The sequence below is a fragment of the Arachis stenosperma genome, chromosome 6 (genome assembly GCF_014773155.1).
Source record: "Arachis stenosperma cultivar V10309 chromosome 6, arast.V10309.gnm1.PFL2, whole genome shotgun sequence".
NCBI classification, from domain to species: domain Eukaryota; kingdom Viridiplantae; phylum Streptophyta; class Magnoliopsida; order Fabales; family Fabaceae; genus Arachis; species Arachis stenosperma.
The window spans coordinates 137,932,245-137,955,074 of record NC_080382.1 but is presented as its reverse complement, the minus strand read 5'-3'; the positions used below and the strand labels follow the sequence as shown (position 1 = coordinate 137,955,074).

The window sequence follows — 22,830 nt, the reverse complement described above, 5'->3', positions numbered from 1 at the left end:
ATGTCCCTGGTGAGGATGTAATACAAAAAGTTATTTTAACAAGTCTAAATTTAGAAGTAAAAATATTCCACTAACTGTAAATTTAATCTATTTTGATGATCTTAAGCGTATAAAAATATAAAAGAAAAAAGAGAAAAAAATAATGCATGTAGGTCCTCCTTTTTTTTTTAAACAAAGCATGACTATGTATACTATTTAAAACTTGATATTATTAAAAAATAAAAATAAAATTTATTTTAAAATTAAAAAATAAAATTTTTTTAAATTAAATATTAAAAAAATTCAATATATTAAAAATAAAAAGATATAATATATATATATATATATATATATATATATATATATATATATATATATATCATGCTTCTTTTTTCTCTTTCGAAAATTTATTTATTAATCATTCTACAAGTATTTTATGATGATGAGTAAAAATCTTAAATTTGTAATGTAATTCATTATTTTATTAAAATTTATTTTTATGTTATTTAATTTGGTAATTTTCTAAGAGTCATATTTAACAGATCACTAATGATAAGACAACATTAAATCGATTTTAAAACGTTAGTAACTTAAATAGTTAGGATGATGATTTAAATGTTAGAAACAATTTTAGAATTTATCCTAAATATTGGAGACAAAAATAATACTTTACTCATTTATAAAGTGTATGATATCTTTTTTAAAATAAAAAAAAAGATTGATTTAAAATAAGAGTATATACTTAAATAGGTCCCTCAAAATTTTCGCACCGGATGTTTTCATCCTCAAAAAATTTTTTACATTGAGATCTTTAAACTTTATAAAATTAAGACACATAGATCCTTCTGTCATATTTTTAAAAACCTATTTGTCCAAATAAAAAACAATAAATTTGACTAAAATAAAAATTTATATATATTTTTTTTTATAAAGTTTAAAGACCTCAATATAATAAAAAAAATTTAAGGACAAAAACATCTAACGCAAAATATTTTAGCAGCCTATTTGAAAATATACTTTTAAAATAAAGATTAAAATTTTCCATTATTAAGTTTAGAATTTGGAAAAAGAGAATATACAAGTTGATTTAATAGTCATATTTGAACTCATTGAATTGACTCCTTTTCGAAGCATATTATTAGTAGTCTTGTGTGTGAACCCGAATCTCAATTTGATAGGTCATATATTCATATCAATATGGGTTCAAAACATTAACAAAATGAATAAGGACTAATGCGAATTATGTTTGTATAATTTTGGAACCAAACTAAATTATCCACTAATTTTTATGACTAAATTAATTGAATCACAATCTTTTAGTATTCTTTTTCCTTTTTTATAATTAGCCTCTATTTCACCTCTTTAGACATCATTAATTCCGTTTAGGTACTACTTGCCAGGTTTACCTAGATAGAATTAATGCTTTCTTTTTTTTTTTCTTTTTTTAATTTCTCAGAAAAAAGATTGTGTTATAATTTAAATTACATAGAGAGAAATAATCACTATTGTGTGAATAAACGTTTTATGGTATTTTCATCTTTTCGTCATTGCTATCAAAACAAGAATGAATAAAACACCAATCAATTTTATTATTCAAAATATGAGAGTTGTGATTTTAGTATTTTATTAATTTTCTTTTCTTCGACATTGCTACATATAAATAAAAGACCAATTAATCTTATTCTTCAAAATTTGAGCCACCCACGCTCCAAAACAAGCCTAGACTAACCTTCACTCTATCTGTTAATCAAAGTTATTGTTCTACTAGTATTATTCGTTACTAACGCTTCCCAATTTTTTTTAAAAAAAGTTAAAAGTGAAAATTTATATGCAGTTGTCTTTATATAAAATTGATAAATAAAAATTATTTGATAATAATAATTTAGTTACAGTGAAAACTCAGGTGCAGTCGACTTTATGTAAAGTTGATAGTTAAGAGCTGTTAGATAAAAATTTAGTCAAATCAGTCAAATCATTTAACAACTCTCAATTATCAAATTCACGTGAAGTCGACTGCACCTGAATTTTCACTTTTAGTCAAATACATTAAATTATCTCACGATTCTCAACTATCAACTTCAAATGGAATTAATGCCTTTAACTAAATTCATAACAAGACAAGACATATCATGTCATTCTCATGTAAAATAGTCTCTATGTTGTAGCAATAATAGGTGTATATGCTCTTTTCCTCATTTAATAAGATGTTTACCATTGTCTTCCAATAGCTTCCATTATTTGAGTATAGTTCAATCTAGGGTTTCTTAGGTCTCAATAATTTTCAGCAAATATCATAACAAAGAACTATTTGAATGTGATCTTAATGTACTTCTTCGTCTATTGGAATAGCCCAAACAAATATATATTTATATTACCCAGCAACCAATGTGGCTTGCAAGTACTTGATGGAAATGTGACTATTATTTGGGTCAAGCTGTTGGACTTACCAATCAAACGTAATTTTTCATTGGTCTAGCAATCAAGGCATTAGAGCAAAAGAAAGTAAGTGAAATAAGAGTATTAAAACTAAGGGTGAACTCGAATCGGATCGGATCAAAATTTTATTTATTTTCAATTTTTATATGATCTGATCAAATTAGATATTTATATTTTTGGATTCGGATTAGATTTTGAATATTACTAGCTAAAAAAAATAAATAAATAATTCAAAAATGTAAAATTTTTTATTTTTTTAAATTTATTTATTCTTAAAATATTATTAAATAATATTTCTTAAACAATAAAAATAAAACAGTCAAATCTAATTTTTTGACATTCTAATAATAACAACAAACAAATAATAATATAAATTTTAATATACCAATCAACATTTTAAAAGTGTATTACTATATATAATTTATGTATTATTTGGATTTGCAAATCCGTAGATTAAATCTGCAAATATATATATATATATGAAATCTGCTATCTGATCCAACTTATTTGTGGATATAAGATCTTATCCAATAAATTTACGAATCAAAACATATCTATAAATTTCGGATCAGATACAAATAAAATACCATTATAGATCCTATGAATTGAATCCAGATTTTTTATAAATTTGGTACGTACTTGTTATATGAAAAAAATAAAAATAAACTTTTTTCAATAAATATTTAGGTAACTTCTAATTGTTAGCTTAAAAAATTATATTTGTTTTTGTTGGTTGATTATTGAACACAAAAAGTACTTTGGTCATTAACAAATGATCCTGAATTTGAGTTCTAGAAAGGGAAAAATCCGGAGAAAGGACGATTTCTTTAAAAGTGAGGAGAGTCAAGAAATTTTTATAGGATTTGCTGCAAATTTATTATCATAAACACAAATGCTGTAATTTTCCGCTATGAATTTATTAGAGACTCACGCCAAATTTTACAAGTGACTTTCCACGGTAAATAGGAAAATATTAGCTTTGCTGTAATTTTTTTTTTTCGGATTTAGATCTTCTAAAGTTTAAATTTCACTTTAAAGAGTAAAGTAAGATCTTTCACCATTTATTTTATAGGTGGGATCAAGAATAAATATGAAAGAGAAATTATTCAAAAATAGAAGATTACACTTTATTCTCAAAAATAAAATTCAAACTTGAGAAGATTCAAATCTTTTTTTTTCTAATATGTTTAGACAAAGTAGTCAAATTGGTCGCAAAAAATATCTATAAATTTAATTTGGTTGTATCTTGATATAATACATTAATTAATACATATAAATATTATATAAATTAAAAACATAATGACTAATTTAATGAGACTTCTTATATTTATAGAAGGTTTATATAATAATTTAGGTAATAAATATTAAATTTTATATATATATAGTGCCTAATAATGATAAATACTATTAGACCAAACTTGAATTCTAATTACCATATACATACAATAGAAAAATTTGCCAACATAATATATCCAGATTAAATTATTTGTAGAAAAAATGGTTTTGCTCTCTCTCTCTCTCTCTCTCTCTCTCTCTCTCTCTCTCTCTCTCTCTCTCTCTCTCTCTCTCTCTATATATATATATATATATATATATATATAATGCCACTAATAATTATTAATAAATATTTAATGGTAAAATTTCTAATATTCTTAATTTGTTAAATGCAGCATTGGTAATTTTAACATTTTGTTTTTCATTAAAAATTTTCAGCATAGTGGTTATTATTTTCTATATCTTTTATTTGACTTATCTAGTATCTACACAATTTAAGAAATTTTCCAGGTTTGAAAAATATTAATTAATTAGTGTTTTTTTTCCCAAACAAAATCTACACAATAATAAATTAATAATGCATTGAATACAAAAGTGTTGGTGAGTGGAACCCACCACCCACAAAGCAGAGCCACCCAGGTTGAGCCACCATCCTTTTTATCATTGTAAGGTAACAATAACAAAGCTTTCAGTCCCTTGAATAGCCACATATTAAATTAAATAATATAATACACACACATATATATACATGCCATCCTCCAAATCTCAATTTATTCAAAGGTGAAGAGGGGGGCACTTAGATTCACTTCACATCACACATCAAACAAACAAAACATTAAACACTCCCTCATCCTAAACCTAAAACCAAACCCAAAGCCTAATCCTCAATTCCTTTTACTTTTTTTTTCCCTTTTTGTCTTTTAATTTGAGTTGTGTAAAAATGCATTGAATTTATGTTATATGGTCTAATATGGGTAGGGTGTGACTAGTGGTGATCCATTGTAAGCACATTATTTCTAATAAGCAAAGAAAAGAAAAGAAAAGAAAAGAAAAGAAAAGAAATAGCATTTATTTTGGTTTGGACTTTTGCTCGAATGCAATGACTCACAAGCATTCACTCGCCTCTATTTAAGCGTCTCTTTCCTTCACACAAATCTCTCCCACATCTTCATCATAATAATAAAAATAATAATAATAATAATAATTCAATTATTCATATATATCTATTTTGTCATTGCTAGTGTTAGTGTTGAAGCTAACTACTACTCTTTGTTACGAATTAAACATGGGTGGCATCAGCCTCGAAGAGATAAAGAACGAGCAAGTTGATCTGGTAATAACATCTTCCATCACCCACTTCTTCTTCTTCTTCTTCTTCATCTTCATTTTTCATCATTCTGTTTCTCACTTTTATTATTCTTTTGGAAAATTTAAGAGTTTATTATCAGCTTGCTTAATTTTTCTTTGTTTTGGTTTCGTGAATTATAATGATTTGGTAAAATTAGACAATTAATTTTTTTTCTATATCTACTTTGCAAAATTAAAGGAAATAAGATCAAGAAACAGATTTTCCATGCCATTTATGCTAAGTTTAAATTTGCATTATTATTTTTTTCTTGCTTGCCTTTGCTTAATATGACCATACAAATTGAAAACTGGATCAGTGGGATTGGAAGCTTCAACTTCTTAATATTACTGATTAAAATTTGTAATTATTATTATTATTATTGTCTTTTATTTCTCTATATATATGTACATATTAAATTTCTAATAATAAGTTTGAATTTTAAGAGAGATTTGTGATTTTTTTTTTCCTTCGTAAACTTTTGGCTTGAATGAAACTGAAACTGAAACTGTTGTCCTGGGATTCTAGACGTTGTTTCGTTACTTTAAAGACTAGCTTATTTTTGGGGGTACTTTTGGTATTTTATTACTTCAATTTTGATTAGTTGTATAAATAGTTTTATACAATTAAATTATTATAGTATTAAGAATTTAATTTTCACGTACTGTGAGAATAAAATAGTTTTGTATGTGTATTTAATTATGATATATAAAAAATTAATTATATTAATAATATAAATTATACGATTGTATAAAATATTTTACTTTTTACAGTGCATCAAAATAAAACTCTATTAATAATAAGTTGGAAGAGTTTTTTTGTTTTAATATACTGTTAGATGTTTAGGTAGATAAAATTGATTAACTGAATATTTCTATTGGCTTTTACTTTTTGTTTATAACTTTATATCGATATTCTGGACAGTTATCAAATAAAATATTTATAAGCTACAACTGTTGATGCTTTTTTTAATTAATTAATTATTTTGATTCTGCTTTGTCAAAAGCATGAAACAAATGAGTGTTTAAGAAGAAAGTGTGTGGAGTGAGAAGTACTGAACTCTTTTCATTCTGGCTGGTCCACTTGCATCCTCCATCATCTTCTTTATTAGTTTTATACTTTTATTTGTGTTTCTACGTTAACTTCATTTTTTTTATGTTTTTTATTGTAAATTTTTTTTGTAATATTAAAAGTAATTTATAAAATTATAGTAAAACATCATATATAAAAAATAATATAAATACTATTTCTTAAAATATATAATATAATTCACCATTTGGTATAGGATTTAACTAATTATTATTTAAAAAGACTAGATATTAAATATGGAAATTTTTTTTTAAAAAAAATTAAAAGAATTAAATTATAAAGAATTTAGTATATGAAAATTATGTAAAATCTAAAATAATTTTTAAGATAAATAATTTTAGTAAATAACTTTAATACACTTGTTAACAAAATTATTTAGTATATAAACATATAAACACGTCTTTTATTTTGGACATCAAATAATAGATTTAAAAAAGTAAATGATGGAAAAACATTCTATTTTACAGATGACATGAAATTTTTGCAGTAATACTAGAAAGATAAAAAAAATTAAATTTTTATTTTATTTTGTATTAACTAATAGATATTAAATAAAATAAATTCTAATTGTTTTTAATTAATTTTTTTATTACTAAATATTTTCGTAATTTTTAACTGTTAGTCTAATATCAAAATTATTAAATTATTATAAAATATATAGACATCACTGTTATTTTTATCCTATAACAGCAGAAAAAAAGAGATTTTTCTGATTTTATTTATAAATTTATGTATATTATTAATTTTAACAATTATAAATAGAAAAATATTAGAAGACTATTAGAATTTATTAATTTTGGCTATCAATTAATTATTAATATTTAAGAATATGAGATAAAGTATATTGTTGGATTATCAGACTAAAAAAATTAAATAAAAAAATTGAAACGATAATTAATAATAAAAAATAATAAATTTGAATGAGGGATAGTATTTTTCTTATAAACATGCATAAATTTTTAAAAGATAAGTGTGTAACGTACAAAGAAATTAATAGCATGAGTGAATCTACCCTGAAATTAATTATATGCAATTTGATAGCGACGAGGTTTAGCATAAAGGTGGTATCAATTTCAATAATAATATTTAAAACTAAAATTTTAGATTATTCAAGATTTAGAGACCAGTATTGGAGTTATTTATAATATAATATAGTTATGTTTTTTTTTTACTATAACATATTGCAAATTTTATAATAGAAGATAATAGTAAAGTTTGAAATTCCAGATGATGTGAAGACAAGTATTTCCATTAAAGAAAAGTAAAAGATACGATAACACAATTATTTGTGATAATGTATGTTGTTGTTGGGTTAAGTTAGAGTTTAGATTCCGAAAAATGCGCAAGTTGAGATGAGGGTAAACAATGAACGAAGACTACAAATAAAATTGAGGGCAGAGCGTACGGCACGCTTCTCTATTTCGGTATTCACGCGCCATTTTTTCTGCCTTTTTCCATCTCTCTCTAATAAATACTTTAGCCTCTATCATTTTCATGCCTGTTCCTTTCAATTATATATTATTATTTTATTTCTAGTTATATTATCTTTTCATATTTGATTCTAATAGTAATATTTACAAAAATTATATGTATAATATTAGTTTAACCTTTTCCTTTTCTGTATTTAGATAATTCTAATTATTGGATAGATAAATATATTCCTAGAAATTCAGTAGTTCACTTCCCACAAGGTCAAGGATGTGGAATTTTAGTATTTTACTGTTTCAAATGTTTGACTTGAGTGATAAATAGTAAATGTAAAAACTCACCTTCAGTTAAGTTAATTTTATGTGAAGTTGATAGTTGAGAGCCGTTAAATAACTTAATAGATTTAACTAAATTGTCATTTACGATTCTTGATTATTAATTTCATATGAAAATAACTGCATATAAATTTTCACTATAATTAAATACTATTCTCTCCAAGCGTTTGATTGAGTATTTGATTATAATTTTAATGAGTCGTATAAATTAAAGTTATATTAATTTTTAAATAATTCTTTAAACATGTGTAAATATTATTTGAAATCTTATTAAGAATATTTGTTATTTAATAAATAAATGTAAATTAAATAGTAAGCTATTAAAATTGTTTATATATTCAATTTATTAGAATGATAAAATGAATTCTTTTAACTAAGGATTTATAACATTCTTTTATTAAGCTTAAATTCTTAAATTAAAACAGAAAATGAAAATATAAACAAAACATACCGTTACATTTTACATAATAACTAGTTTTTGTGGCGATAGGATGGATAGTGGCGGTTACAAACTTTTGTAGTTCATTGCATGTTAGTATATGAACCAAAATAACAAAAGTGATTAAGTGATCGTCCATTCTCCTAATCTTTTGTTGCAGATACTGGCAAACCTTGTTAGTACTTAGCACCAGTTGTTTGTTTATTTATTTATTTTGTTAGATTTGAAAGAATAACAAGCTTGAATTGAATGTTGTCCCACACAGGAACGAATTCCAATTGAGGAAGTGTTTGAGCAGCTGAAATGTTCAAGAGCAGGTTTAACCTCAGACGAAGGTGCCAACCGCCTTCAAGTCTTTGGGCCAAACAAATTGGAAGAGAAAAAAGTATGTTTTCTTCAACATACATATTGTTTCTCATAGAGTTTTATAGACTAGTTAAATAACCAACTCGAATTAGTCGACTCGTCTGCTTAAGCAAGTGTTCTATTCTAAGTGATTTGATTTAAGAGTTGGAATATTATTATTATGATTACAGGAGAGCAAGTTTTTGAAGTTCTTGGGGTTTATGTGGAACCCCTTGTCATGGGTGATGGAAGCTGCTGCTATAATGGCAATTGCATTGGCAAATGGTGGAGGAAGGCCCCCTGATTGGCAAGACTTTGTGGGAATCATTGCTCTTTTGGTGATCAACTCCACAATCAGTTTCATTGAAGAAAACAATGCTGGAAATGCTGCTGCTGCTCTCATGGCTGGTTTAGCTCCTAAAACCAAGGTACTAAGAGATGGGCACTGGAGTGAACAAGATGCTGCAATTTTAGTACCAGGAGACATAATCAGCATTAAATTAGGAGATATCATTCCGGCCGATGCTCGTCTTCTCGAGGGAGATCCTCTAAGTGTGGATCAGTCTGCTTTAACAGGAGAATCTCTTCCGGTGACGAAGAACCCCACGGATGAAGTATTTTCTGGATCAACAGTGAAGAAGGGTGAGATAGAAGCAGTTGTGATTGCCACAGGTGTGCACACCTTCTTCGGTAAAGCGGCTCACTTGGTGGACAGCACTAACCAAGTTGGACACTTCCAGAAAGTTCTTACAGCAATTGGTAACTTCTGCATTTGCTCCATTGCTGTTGGAATTCTCATTGAGCTCATAGTCATGTACCCCATACAGCACCGAAGGTACAGAGATGGAATTGACAATCTGTTAGTCCTCTTGATCGGAGGAATTCCGATTGCCATGCCAACTGTCTTGTCAGTCACCATGGCTATTGGCTCTCACAGGCTGTCTCAGCAGGGCGCAATCACGAAACGTATGACGGCTATTGAGGAAATGGCTGGGATGGATGTCCTCTGCAGTGACAAAACTGGAACCTTGACATTGAATAAGCTCAGTGTTGATAGAAACTTGATTGAGGTCTTTGCTAAGGGTGTTGAGAAGGAGTATGTTATCCTTCTTGCTGCAAGGGCCTCTAGGACTGAAAATCAGGATGCTATAGATGCTGCCATTGTTGGCATGCTTGCTGATCCAAAGGAGGTAAATAAATATACCAAAACCACTCTCTTTAGATACAGATAAAATCTTTAAATTTATCTCATAATTTTAGTGTTTTCACTGACCAGGCTCGAGCTGGAATCAGGGAGGTCCATTTTCTTCCATTCAATCCTGTAGACAAGAGGACTGCTCTAACTTACATTGATTCTGATGGAAATTGGCACCGTGCCAGCAAAGGGGCTCCAGAGCAGGTAAAAACTTGTTTCATTGCCACCTTCTTGTGATGGTTATAAGGCTGACAAAGGCCTCTTTTTCCCTCTTTATTTAGATCATAACCCTTTGCAACTGCAAAGAGGATGTCAGGAAGAAGGTTCATGCAGTGATTGATAAGTTCGCCGAGCGTGGACTTCGGTCTTTAGGTGTTGCAAGACAGGTACACAAAGCTGATACCAATGTCTACTCTTGAATGCTTCTATATTGATACTAATCTTTGTAACAGGAAGTACCTGAGAAATCAAAAGATAGTCCAGGTGGACCATGGCAATTTGTTGGCCTGCTACCACTCTTTGATCCTCCCAGGCATGACAGTGCCGAAACCATTAGAAGAGCACTTAATCTCGGTGTAAATGTTAAGATGATTACTGGTAAGGCTCACATCAGACATTTTTGTAACTCATAATAGTCTTACCATGACTTCAAGAGTTCGAGTCTATAGCTTTGAATTGTTTTGTGTGCCTCAATCTTCAGGGGATCAGCTCGCCATCGGCAAGGAAACTGGTCGTAGGCTCGGAATGGGAACAAACATGTATCCATCATCTGCATTGCTTGGCCAAGACAAGGATGCTTCTATTTCAGCTCTTCCAGTTGATGAGTTAATTGAGAAGGCTGATGGATTCGCCGGAGTGTTTCCTGGTAGATTTTTCATGCACTGTGATTACCTTTCAAAATTTCAATTGCTTATTTTATTCTTTGTATCACATGGTAGAACACAAGTATGAAATTGTGAAGAGGCTGCAAGAGAGGAAGCATATATGTGGAATGACGGGTGATGGTGTAAACGATGCCCCTGCCTTGAAGAAAGCCGATATTGGAATTGCTGTTGCTGATGCTACAGATGCTGCAAGAAGTGCCTCTGATATTGTCCTCACTGAGCCTGGTTTGAGTGTCATTATCAGTGCTGTGCTCACTAGCAGGGCTATTTTTCAGAGGATGAAGAACTATACTGTTAGTTTCTTTCATTATTTAACTTATTGTTTGAGTTCATTTTAATGTTTCTAGTTACCTGATATCAAGTTGTTTTGGATTGGTGGGCAGATCTATGCTGTGTCAATTACTATTCGAATTGTGGTAAGTGAAGAAAATAGTTTGAAACTAAAGAAAGCTAAGCTTTTTCACATGTGATTTATTTGTATATTCTTTTATTGTGCAGTTTGGCTTCATGTTCATTGCATTGATCTGGAAGTTTGATTTTGCACCCTTCATGGTTTTGATTATTGCTATACTAAATGATGGTAAGATAATATCTGCTTCATATTCATGTTATTTATCTTGGTTTCTTCTCCTTGTCACAGATAAAATTGTTGATTTGGCTGAAGTGCTAACACTCATATTCTTCATTCCCATACAATTAGGTACCATTATGACAATATCCAAGGATCGAGTGAAGCCATCGCCGATGCCTGACAGCTGGAAACTGAGGGAGATATTTGCTACCGGTGTTGTGTTAGGCAGTTACATGGCACTGATGACAGTAGTATTTTTCTGGGCCATGAAAGATACTGATTTCTTCCCGGTAAATAATTTATATGTCTAATCACTTCTAAATCAAGATACTGATTTCTTTAGTTGTTTTTCTTATCACTATTATGAAGTAATGAAATCATCAAGCCTGATGAAGATGACTTACATTGTTGCAGAACAAGTTTGGTGTGAGGCACATTAGAAATAACCCTGATGAGATGATGGCAGCTCTGTATCTACAAGTCAGTATCATAAGTCAGGCTCTAATTTTCGTCACTAGGTCTCGCAGCTGGTCGTATGTCGAAAGACCCGGTCTTCTCCTACTAGGTGCCTTCTTGATTGCTCAGCTGGTAAGCTTGAACCTCTTATTCCTCTTTCAGCATATGAAATTTTGTTTTCACAATTATTATAGCACCCAAAAACTGTCTATCTCAAGTCTCTATGTTCATGGAAATAACTTGATATACAACTCTAAACTGAAATGCTAATTAAGGAGTATGTTTCATCATTAGAACAAAAGAGATGCATATCTATTATCTCATTGTTTCTATCCTTTTTATCCATGAACAAGAACAAAACACTAACTTAGGAGCTGCTCTATCAACTAGTCTTGAATTTCTCATGCGTTGACTTTTGTAATTTCTGTAATTGACAGGTAGCAACTTTCATAGCAGTATATGCTAACTGGGGCTTTGCAAGAATCAAGGGAATGGGATGGGGTTGGGCTGGTGTAATTTGGATCTACAGTTTAGTGACATACATTCCTCTTGATTTGCTCAAATTCGCGATCCGCTATATTCTGAGTGGAAAGGCATGGGACAATCTTTTGGAGAACAAGGTATGTTCTTATATGATTCATTGTTCTTACAACATTTTTGATGTAATCAAGAGGGATCAAGATTCACAAAATGCTTTTTCTCATGCTCTCATTACAGACTGCCTTCACTACCAAGAAAGACTATGGAAAAGAAGAGAGGGAAGCACAGTGGGCTGCAGCACAGAGAACACTCCATGGTCTTCAGCCTCCTGAAACCTCTAACCTCTTCAATGACAAAAACAGCTACAGGGAGCTTTCTGAGATTGCGGAGCAAGCAAAGAGACGTGCCGAGGTTGCAAGGTAAGCCATTTGTTAACTTGTATGACTTCAAGACAGTGCTTATATCAAGTTCTTTAAACAACTTCCCTTTTTTTTTTTGAATCTCAATGTGTTGTATAGGCTTAGGGAGCTTCATACTCTCAAGGGACATGTCGAATCTGTGGTGAAGCTCAAGGGACTCGACATTGATACTATTCAGCAGCACTACACAGTTTAAAGAACAGAAGAGGTAACAAGCTTCAGTGGAAACTGTTTGGTGGTTTTCTGAGATCATAAGCAGATATAATGAGGAAGAAAGACTCAAAAGGCCTAAATCTCAATCATGTCTTTAGGTTATCCAAAAAAGAAATGTTAACAGTGTTGTGAAAATCTGAATGGTTACTCCATTTTTCTCAAATTATGCTAGGATGAGAGAGGTACTGTTCTCTTTTGCAACCAAATAACATCCTTTTTCTTTTGGGATGATATTAGTGTTGTTAAGATCACATTTTAATAGCCCAATATAATTCTCAGTGGTTATATGGTTTTTCTAATATTGAATTTGGTTCTCTTCACATTCCTCAACGCTAATCTTGTTAGTTGTATCAATATTCAATAATGTAAGCGGCATGTGGTTGGTATATAGAGATAATAAGATGGTTAAAAATAAAGATGCTTAAAAAATAAAGTTTCACCGAAGTTCTTTTGCAGAAACGGATCCTCATGTGTGAAACATATATAGATTTTCACTACTGATTAGCTTTTGTGCTTGCAGACCTAAATTTGGCCACACCTCCCTAATCAATAGTAAAAAATTTATATATGACTAAAAGTATCTTAACAATTTTATAAGCAAGGACATGTTTTAAAACTTATTATCTATGTCTGCAAGAATAACAAAGAACAGAAACAAGTAGTTGATTATGAATTGTTTAGTTAATCATAGTGCAATCTCTCCTGATTTCTCCCTGGTTCCCTGTTCTGATCCCTATCCTTCCAAGCTTCCTCATAGCAACCACAAAAGCCTGTTCGAATTCTGTGCCGTTCGAGGCGAACAAGTTCACTAGCTTTCTTGATCTTTTATCAGTGAACAAAGTCTGGTCAGAAGCAAGAAGCCCTTTTCCTTGTTGGAGATTCTTGTAGTACTGGTTATCAAATGTTCTAGGTGTAGTTGGATCCATGTCTATGGCAATTCTGGGGTCAACACTTTTAGGACACAGTTGCAGGAGTTGTTTCGCATATTCCGGATTCAATGTTGGATCAATTCTGTTCTTGGTTCTGAAGTTGTAGATTCTTTTGGAGAATTGGTTGCAGTGAGAGAAACCAATAGTATGTGTTCCTGTGAATGATCATACATTTCAATGGTTCATATTTTTTCTTTTATGCTTTCACACCTCTAAATAAATTTGTATTTTTCAGTGCTTCTATATTTCTCAGTAACATAGTTGCCAAATAAGCTATAAACCATGTTTATTGAAAGTTAATATGAATTATATTATGAATATTGAACCTTTTCTCAAAAAGTATATTGATCATTATGAATGAAATATGAAATATGAAATACCTGATAATGCAACAAGATCTCTAAGGGTCAGTCCATTTGAAGCAAACATCTGAATAAGCTGTGTTAGTGTGAAATCAGCATGAGGTAGATGGTGTCTCACACTAGCTTTAGTACTGATTCTCCCATCTAACCTTCCTAACTCAACTGCATAAGATGGTCCTCCTGTCTGAAAACACCAAATAAATTGTCATTTTGGGATTTGGATTAAGCTAAATTATATGGAGAAGTGTTTTTCACATTCATTTTGCATTTAAAAATAAACCATTGAATCTTCTATTATTTATCATTTACTATTGAACAGAATTTTAACGTAGTTTATATCCTATCCAACAGTAAATGATTAATAATTCTTTTAAAAAAAATACTTCATTGCTAAGTGATAACTGCCTTTTTTTTAAGTTTTAGTGCACATATTAAGATGGTAATTTTTTTTATTCTTCACTATTCTCCTGCATGTCAAAGACTAATCTGTCGTGGATCCAAACTTCATTTAAGGGTTTATTATAGCTGGACAATAGATTACTGCATATACAAGACTAGACTCGAATTGCAGACTGATGAGCCAACCACGGTATCAACCCAAGTTGGATATATACATAATCTTCCAAAAGATATGAAAGTCAAAGATACATGAGTCTGCAAAGTTTATGTTTATTATTTACCAAAGCAACAACGTCCCTAGCAGCCATTGCCAGAATATCAGCACAAGAAACCTTATTTTGGCAGCGAGGTACACTATCCACGGCAGCCTTGGCTTTGATGACGGTATCAAAACCGTCACCAGCCAGTGACAGATTGATACCGTTATCCTTCTCTGCACTGCCGTTTCTTGATGCCAGCATCACTGAAGCATCACATCCCTGTCCACACACAAACAAATTTCAGTATTTTCATGTTTTAATAGCCGCCGCATTGCATGCCTCAATAGCCAGCCATAACTAACACCTGTCGCTCGTGTAAGTGGGAGATTGTTGGAAATAAGTGCGTATATCCAATAACAACAATTGTAACGGCAATTGCGTTGCAAAAAGAAAAAAATAATACACATAACTGTATGTACTATGTACTAACCCGAACAAAACAGTCGTGGAAAAATAACCTCAGTGTGCCCGGTGCTGTAACAAATGTTTGCTGAAGTTTTGTTTCAACGGCTGTGCGAACTATGGATTCGACATCCGGGCATGTGTTCCGGTAATAATCGAGGCGAAGTTGAGCATAACAATTGCTGGCCAGGAGCTGCAGAACAAGGTAAAATAGAATCTGAGAACTCATCTTGTGTTGTGTGTAATAATATTAACTTTGGTCTTGTGACTATTGCATCCTTAAATAGTGGAAAAGGAGAAATGAAAGTAAGAATAATGGAAATATATCCTTTTAATTTCTGAGGAATCTTAGATTGTTCAATGTGACGGAACCAGAACAAGAGCTAGAGACCAAGAAGAAGTGCTTTTTGGCAAGTGTTGTGCATTTGGGAGAATAATCTGACAAAGCATGCACTCTCATGCTTGCATTAATTTGTGAGTGAAGCTCTTAAAGAGTGCTGAACCAACTTCTTTATATTCAAAGTGCATCAAGGGAGATACTGCCACTAAAAAGTCCTCGTATAAAAATACAGACATATTTTTTTGAAACAAAAAATTCAATAAGACAAGGTGAAATATTAATGAAAAAGTATTAGACTGATAAAATAAACTAATTTTTAATTTTTTTGTCAATGTTATTAACAACCCAAAATATCAAATATCACTCTAGTCTTTATAATTCCTAATTGACCGGTTGATTATTTTCGCAACGCTTATTTCTTGATTCCTGATAATTTTATCATTTTTTTTCAACCAAGTACTCCAAATAATAATAATAATAAAACCAAACTCACAATATTCTATAAATTAGTCAAATATATTATTTAATAATTTATAATATAATTTTTACATAATAAAATATATATATATATATATATATATTATGTATAAATATATATTATTTCTTACCCTTTTAATATATATTTTATATGACTCATTACTTTAGTATCTGATTTTCTTTTTAATGCGTAGCATATTGGCCGTTAAATTATATGAATTGGTACCACAATGTAATTGCATGCCAACTACAATTTGAGACATTTTGGATTCTGTAATGGGTTAATCGAATTTTTAGGTAGCATTTGTTTTGAGGTATTGGGACAGAGATTGGGAGATTAAGATACAGTATCATGTTTGTTGGCTTAGAGACTGGTACTAAAATTTCTGTCTCTGTCTCTAAAATTTCAGTATTTCAGTACCTCCAAAAAGTAAGGACACAAGGGACTGAAATTTTTAGAGACGGAGACTGAAATTTTAATAACATTTTATACCTAAAATACCTTCATTTCAATTAATTAATTCCAATTTTATCATTTTTGCAAATTAAATTAGAGTTTTATTCTTGTTTCAATTCCTGTCTCTCACTTTGCACCAAACAGAATACTGAAATTTATTTCGATCTCTGTCTCTTAGTCTCTGTCTCTCAATCTCAATCTTTCAGTCTCTATCTCTCTACCAAATACTACCTTAGAGATAAGACCGAGATCAATGGTTCAATTGGAAAAAAAAAAACAGAAAGAAAAAAAAAAGTTAATTGGATCCAGAGAGAAGTATGGTGTTTAGCATTTCTTTTGCTTCATTTTTATTGTTATATTTTCAGCAACAAAGTGTGATAAAAGCTGTATACGCACAAACCTCAACCACCACTTAAAATGTAGCATTGTGACCAAAATTCTTACATCTGTATTATATTGTTAATTTATTTTCTCCTGATTGGATCATCACCAAAAGTCTAAAATACCCCTTTCAATTTTAAGTAGTGTGCACATTGGTTCTGAGCTCCGGATACCTTAAGATTTAAGACGTGCAAAATATATAACTTATTAATAACAACAAATTCTCTCTCTCTCTAATATAAAAATATCTACTAATATTTTTTTTTTCAATAAAAGAAAGTAGTTGACACACCTAAGAGAAATACATAATTTTTTTTAATTTCTTATAATAACATTCTTTTTTCTCGTGTAGTCAATAAGTACACTAACAAAATCATATTTGATGTAATTAATATAAGAAAGTTAAATCTAAAAGGTAGGTTAGTCAATTAGTATCATTTTAACTTTTAAAATAAAGATATCTAAATAGTATTTCAATTTTTAATTAAAAAATAAATAAATAATATACAAAATATTATAATATCTTATATATATAAGAAATATTACAATATTTCAAAGGTTAAAATAGATAATTGATATATTGATATCTAATTTTAATATCTCAAGTAAATGCGAGGTTGCGAAAAGTAAGTTTCTAGTTGTTTGGCCCTCGACTAACGTTTGCATCCAAAAACACATCACATTGAATCTTCATTTAAAGCATGTAAATATTCTAGCCAAATCCATAAATATATATATATATATATATATATATATATATATATATATATATATATATATATATATATATATATATTTTGCTACTATGGAATTATAGCTCAAATAACATAATCTCATTATTCTAAACTAGAAGTCTCAGGTTTGAATCTCACTCCTAACTTCGAAAAAAGGAACTGTTATATATATATTTTTATAATATCTTTAACCATTGTCTTTCCTACCTTACTGTGTCACCTTATTCTCAGCAACTTTACTACCTCCAACTTGCAATATGACTATCTAGATTCCATGCAGTTTAGGGTACTCTACCGCTATTTCCAAAAATAGAAAGAGAAGAAAACAACTGATTAAAAAGAATCCAATATTCATTATCAGAGAGAAAAGTAAATAAAGGTAAAATTGATAAAAACATATATGTCAAAAATGTAAGCCTCTTCAACATATGATAAGAACTTCAATTATTGTCACAAAAACTAATTTTCACCAGGACATATGTAATCTACCAATGTATAAGAAGCAGAAAACTGCGGATCAAGAACCCCCCCTTCCTCACTCTAGAAAACTTCAATAGATGTTAATGTTGTTATTGATATTGAATTTCAATCAATCTTCATATTCTAAGAATACATAAAGAGAAACCTTCAGCTATTGTACATGTCATAGTCCCTTGTTCCCAGCTAAAACAACAGTATACCTGCAAAACTTTCTTGAGTTTTCTTTCTCATTGGCTGCAAAGCAGAAAGAAAAACCTTATGATCTTTAAATATGGCGAATACAGCCAACATCAATGCTAAACATACAACAGTGCAACCAATCATGGGCTCGATTTGATAGCACCCCTGGTTGCAGTTAAATAAATCTGTGAACTGTGATCCATATTAGCCCTTTAAATAGAACTCAGAACCAGCATTTGATTCTGCAAGAGCTAGAAGTCACCCATGGTATCATGGGTCTCATCTGGTTCGGCTCCTCCTCGCAATGAGAGCAAAACTAAGTTCACCAATGAACGCCAAACTTGGCTGGGCCACACAGAACCTTAATGAACAGACCCTACCTTTGCTTTAGAAGAAAAACTTTAATACAAGTTATCTTTCAAAGGACTGCATAGAAATTTTCTCTAGCAACAGAGGCCAATCTTCTCCAAGTTGCCGTGGATTTAGCTGCATGGCAATGTTAAAATCAGGCAAAGATACAGAGCAAGGTGGTCTGTTTTCGGGCTCAGGTTCTACCGGCCCAACAATGCTCTGCAAATGTGAATGATTATTTGGCCACATGCCGTTGATGACCTTCCCCTGAATCTGTTTTGGGACAGAGGGCTTCCTTGACTGATTTGTAGAACGAGCTCCAGCTAAATCGACACAAGACCTGATCAACCGTTTCAAGTACACATCTACCATGTTATTCAACGTGTTCGCACATTCTATAGAAACACCACCAAGACCTTGAACCGTGGCAATCTCATCCATGCGCCGTCTCAAGGTATCTGTATCATGCAAGCTACCACTGTCACAACAACTAACAAAACCACCACTGCTACTAACAGGCACTGCTTTGTGGGACCCACCCATGCTTGCAGAGCAATAAGGAATCCCAAGCGGTGCTGTCAGAGAACCTCTAGAGAAACTGAGGTGGTTTAACTGCTCCACCTCTTCCCCATCTTCAACAATCGATATTTTGGTTGGCCCCTTGTCATTTATTCTTGATTTTTCAGCAGGTCTATGAATAGCGTCCCCTATTTCAGTCTCAGGTAGCTCAGCAACTGCTTGAAGATGCTGTATGTGCCTTTGATAATCACATTGACTAAGTGTTCCATTCTCCATTTCAACCTTACTACCACTGTCTTCAGTAGCTGTGGGTTGATGAACAACAGAGTCAACTTTCCCATTTGGTCCAAGAGGGCTTGGTCTATCTTTAAGCTTCCTATCACGCATTCCGGACCGAACTTTGCGCGGGGAAACTGGCAGAACCCCATTTGACCAAATGGGTGCATTTTGATTTTGACTTTGGATGTTGGTAACACTCAGTTCATGTCCATCTTGTCTACTAGGAGATATGTTAGTAGCATGTGCTACCGATTTCGGAGTACCGGATGGATGTACTGGTGGTGGAGATTTTGCTTGGCAAGCATTCCTCAAAATCGACCTTATAAGACGATTATGCAATGGAATATTCTCCCTTCCAAGTACCCGAAAGCACAACTTGTCAAATTCATTCTTCCCCAGCTTCTGACTCAAAAACCTGCTCAAGTAATAGAAATACCACTTCGACTTATCAGCTCCAACCTTCTTTACAATATGTGCTTTCAATTCGGCCAAATCGAGTCTAGAGCTTTTCTGTGGTTGCATCTCTGAACAGAAAGATTCATACACCATGCAAAAAATCAGCAAATAACCAACCAACCCGAAATGTCGATTTCAGCTGAATTGCAGTTAATTCTGTTTCCAAAGAAACCGAAATCTATCCTCTCTCATATCATTTAACTTAAATCAAAGTACCATAAACTCTGCATATCACAACAACCAGATGCACAAATCATACCAATAACTGTAACAAACCAGAAAGTTACAATTCTGAAACTGGAAAACAGTTACATTACAGCACAAAATTCACAAACCAATACAGCAAACAGTGCAAAAGCCAAATCTCAACTTCCCAAACACCAAAACCCTAGAGATCAAAACTGCAAACGGAACTTGCTAACTCCAAGCACGGAAACATTGAAACTAACCTGAATTCAGCGAATTGCGTGGCAAATCAAAACCCTAAGCACCAAACTTGGGGCTCGAACCACCATGCCTGTTGCATCGTAACAACACGAAGCGCGAGCATTACTACACAACTTGCATCTAATCAGAAACCCCAATTTTTGAGCGAAATTCGAAAGCTTCGAACTTCAAATCATAAAAAGATCACTGAGTTGAACGAAACTGAGCAACGCCAGCGCGAAAAAGAAAATTAAAAAATAAAAAATAAAAAGAAAGAAAATTTTGAAATTTGCAGCAATGGAAGGAAGCACAACGAAGAACAACGACTTAAATAAAACTTTTATGTTTTAACCAAAAAAAAATTAAAAATGAAAAACAAGTAATTACCACTTGATTGATTTCTATCAAAAACGTAAGATTATTTGATTTCATAATGTAAAAATCTATATTTTTTAATTTATTCATCAATCTTTTATCTTATTTTGCCTTGTCTTATTTTATTTATTATTGAAACAAAGATAATTATACGTTTATCACTTTGACTTTCATATTTTAAATTTATATGTGATATTTGACAAAGCAAATGTTTTTTAAAAAAATTTAAATCTTTTATCTTATCTTGCATTATTTTGTTTTCTATATATATGATATTTTACAAAGTAAATGTTTTTTTAAATTAAATCTTTTATCTTATTTTACATTATTTTATTTTCCATTCAAACAAAATTATATAAATTATTCCTATATTTTATTTTATTTAAACAAAATTATTTTACATTATTTTATTTTCCATTTAAAAAATTATTTTATTAAATAAATAACTTTGCAAATCAGGTTAATCCAAAAATCAATCAAAATTTAGTTATTTGACCTATGTTTATACATATAAGTCAATTTAAAAAATGAATTTAACACAATTAAAATTTTATAATTTTAAAATTAGTTTAGCTTTTAAATCTAAAAAAATTAAATTACACATTTATATTTTGATGTTATAAAAATAATCAATTAAGTTTGTATATTTAAATAATTTATTAAATAATATATTTAGAAATTATTTAGTTATTTTGTTAACTGATAAGATTAAATTTGCATCATCTCTCACATGAAAATTAGAATCGAGTACTAATATTTTGTTAGGGATTTGTAATATTTTTGGCTCAAATATACTTTGCGTCATTATGTTTTTGAAATCTTTTTAAAATATATTTTAATTATATCTTTAGAAAATTAGCATTACAAGATACCCAAATTAATTTTATTATGGAGAGTGAGTTAGTATAAGATCACATTATGAAGAAGAGTGGAGCTTTACCTACTTGTGGTGTCAGCCACATAGTAATTGGACCGAGCAAGGGGTAGAGGCCAAATCGGACCGAATGAGTTGTGACAGCAACACGGACCCTTCGAGTTGTGCAAGCCCAAGCCACGTGTTGCACGCAAGTAACTCTCCAGCGACAGTGCCCCCTTAACCCCACAACTCGCCTTCATTGCATGCGTACCCTCATTTTCCCTTCCTGGCTTCCTTCTCCACCCAACATCCATACTTCCATCTTCTTCTTCCCTGAACGCTTGCTGCTTCATCCAATTGAGGAGAAGAAAATTAAAATGTCCAAGAAATCAAAATTCAGAAATGTTGATCGCCCGAAACTTCACATTATAAAATATCTCAACTATTTTGATTATGTAAGTTTATTGTTGTTAGAAGTTGAATTGAGAAAGATATATGTGACTTAGTATATAATTTTATTAATAGAACTTTAGAAATAAATGTTTAAAAAAGGTGTAAATGTAGTTGATTCTTGTTTAAAATTGTTTATAATATAATAGATTTTTAATAAAAAAGACCTTTTTAAAATTTTTTGGAGTAATATTAGAAGTTATAATTAAGTAGTTATAGTTAATTGTAGAAATTTAAGAATATATGTTTAAATAATAGTTAGAAATATATATGTTTAAATGTAGTTATTCTTGTTTAGACTTTTTTGTAATATAATAGATTAGAAAAAAAATAGTTGTTTAGAATTTTTTGTAATAATATTAAAAATTATAGTTAAGTGGTTAACTGTTATAATTAAATTTAAAAATTTAGGAATATATATTTAAATGATAGTTAGATAAGTGTGTTTAAATATAATTAATTCTTGCTTAGAAATTTTTTCCAATATAATAGATCAATATTAAAAATGACTCGTTTATAAATTTTTGTAATAATATTAGAAATTAGAGTTAAGTATTTAACTGTTATAATTAATTTTAAAAATTTAGGGTTATAAGTTTAAATAATAGTTAGAAATATGTGTGCTTAAATGTAATTAATTCTTATGGAGAATTTTTTCCAATATAATAGATTAGTAATAAAAATGACTTGTTTATAATTTTGTGTAATAATTTTAGTAATAATAATTAATTAGTTAACTGTTATAATTTCGGTGTATAATTTTTTTGGAATAATGTTGACAGAAATATGTTATTTTATTTGAGGTTTTAGTATTATCAGTAAAATTAT

The 22,830-nt window shown here is 30.3% G+C and overlaps 3 protein-coding genes across 4 annotated transcripts; 1 reads left to right on the top strand and 2 right to left on the bottom strand.

The window, feature by feature from the left end:
- The first annotated feature begins 4,488 nt into the window (after positions 1-4,488).
- LOC130936719 (plasma membrane ATPase 4-like) lies at positions 4,489-13,188 on the top strand. The gene is made up of 15 exons (XM_057866859.1): positions 4,489-5,023; positions 8,592-8,711; positions 8,863-9,861; positions 9,948-10,070; positions 10,148-10,252; positions 10,319-10,463; positions 10,567-10,731; positions 10,805-11,043; positions 11,134-11,166; positions 11,249-11,330; positions 11,451-11,611; positions 11,736-11,909; positions 12,215-12,397; positions 12,495-12,676; positions 12,776-13,188. Exons 1-15 carry the CDS (start codon positions 4,976-4,978, stop codon positions 12,870-12,872), a joined length of 2,856 nt encoding a protein of 951 aa, XP_057722842.1. The 5' UTR covers positions 4,489-4,975; the 3' UTR covers positions 12,873-13,188.
- Positions 13,189-13,255: 67 nt separating this feature from the next.
- Positions 13,256-15,730, bottom strand: LOC130936720 (peroxidase 45-like). Its single transcript, XM_057866860.1, has 4 exons — positions 15,270-15,730; positions 14,861-15,058; positions 14,199-14,364; positions 13,256-13,973 (listed from the first exon to the last, which is right to left on the bottom strand). Exons 1-4 carry the CDS (start codon positions 15,468-15,470, stop codon positions 13,567-13,569), a joined length of 972 nt encoding a protein of 323 aa, XP_057722843.1. The 5' UTR covers positions 15,471-15,730; the 3' UTR covers positions 13,256-13,566.
- Positions 15,731-18,184: 2,454 nt separating this feature from the next.
- Positions 18,185-20,636, bottom strand: LOC130936709 (uncharacterized). 2 transcript variants are annotated; one of them, XM_057866839.1, is made up of 2 exons: positions 20,345-20,636; positions 18,185-20,119 (listed from the first exon to the last, which is right to left on the bottom strand). In XM_057866839.1, the coding sequence occupies exon 2, from the start codon at positions 19,986-19,988 to the stop codon at positions 18,702-18,704; it is 1,287 nt and encodes a 428-aa protein (XP_057722822.1). In that variant the 5' UTR covers positions 19,989-20,119; positions 20,345-20,636; the 3' UTR covers positions 18,185-18,701. The 2 variants fall into 2 exon arrangements, with proteins under 2 accessions (XP_057722822.1, XP_057722824.1); XM_057866841.1 differs by having other exon boundaries at positions 18,185-19,963; positions 20,345-20,634.
- Between the last annotated feature and the right edge of the window lie 2,194 nt (positions 20,637-22,830).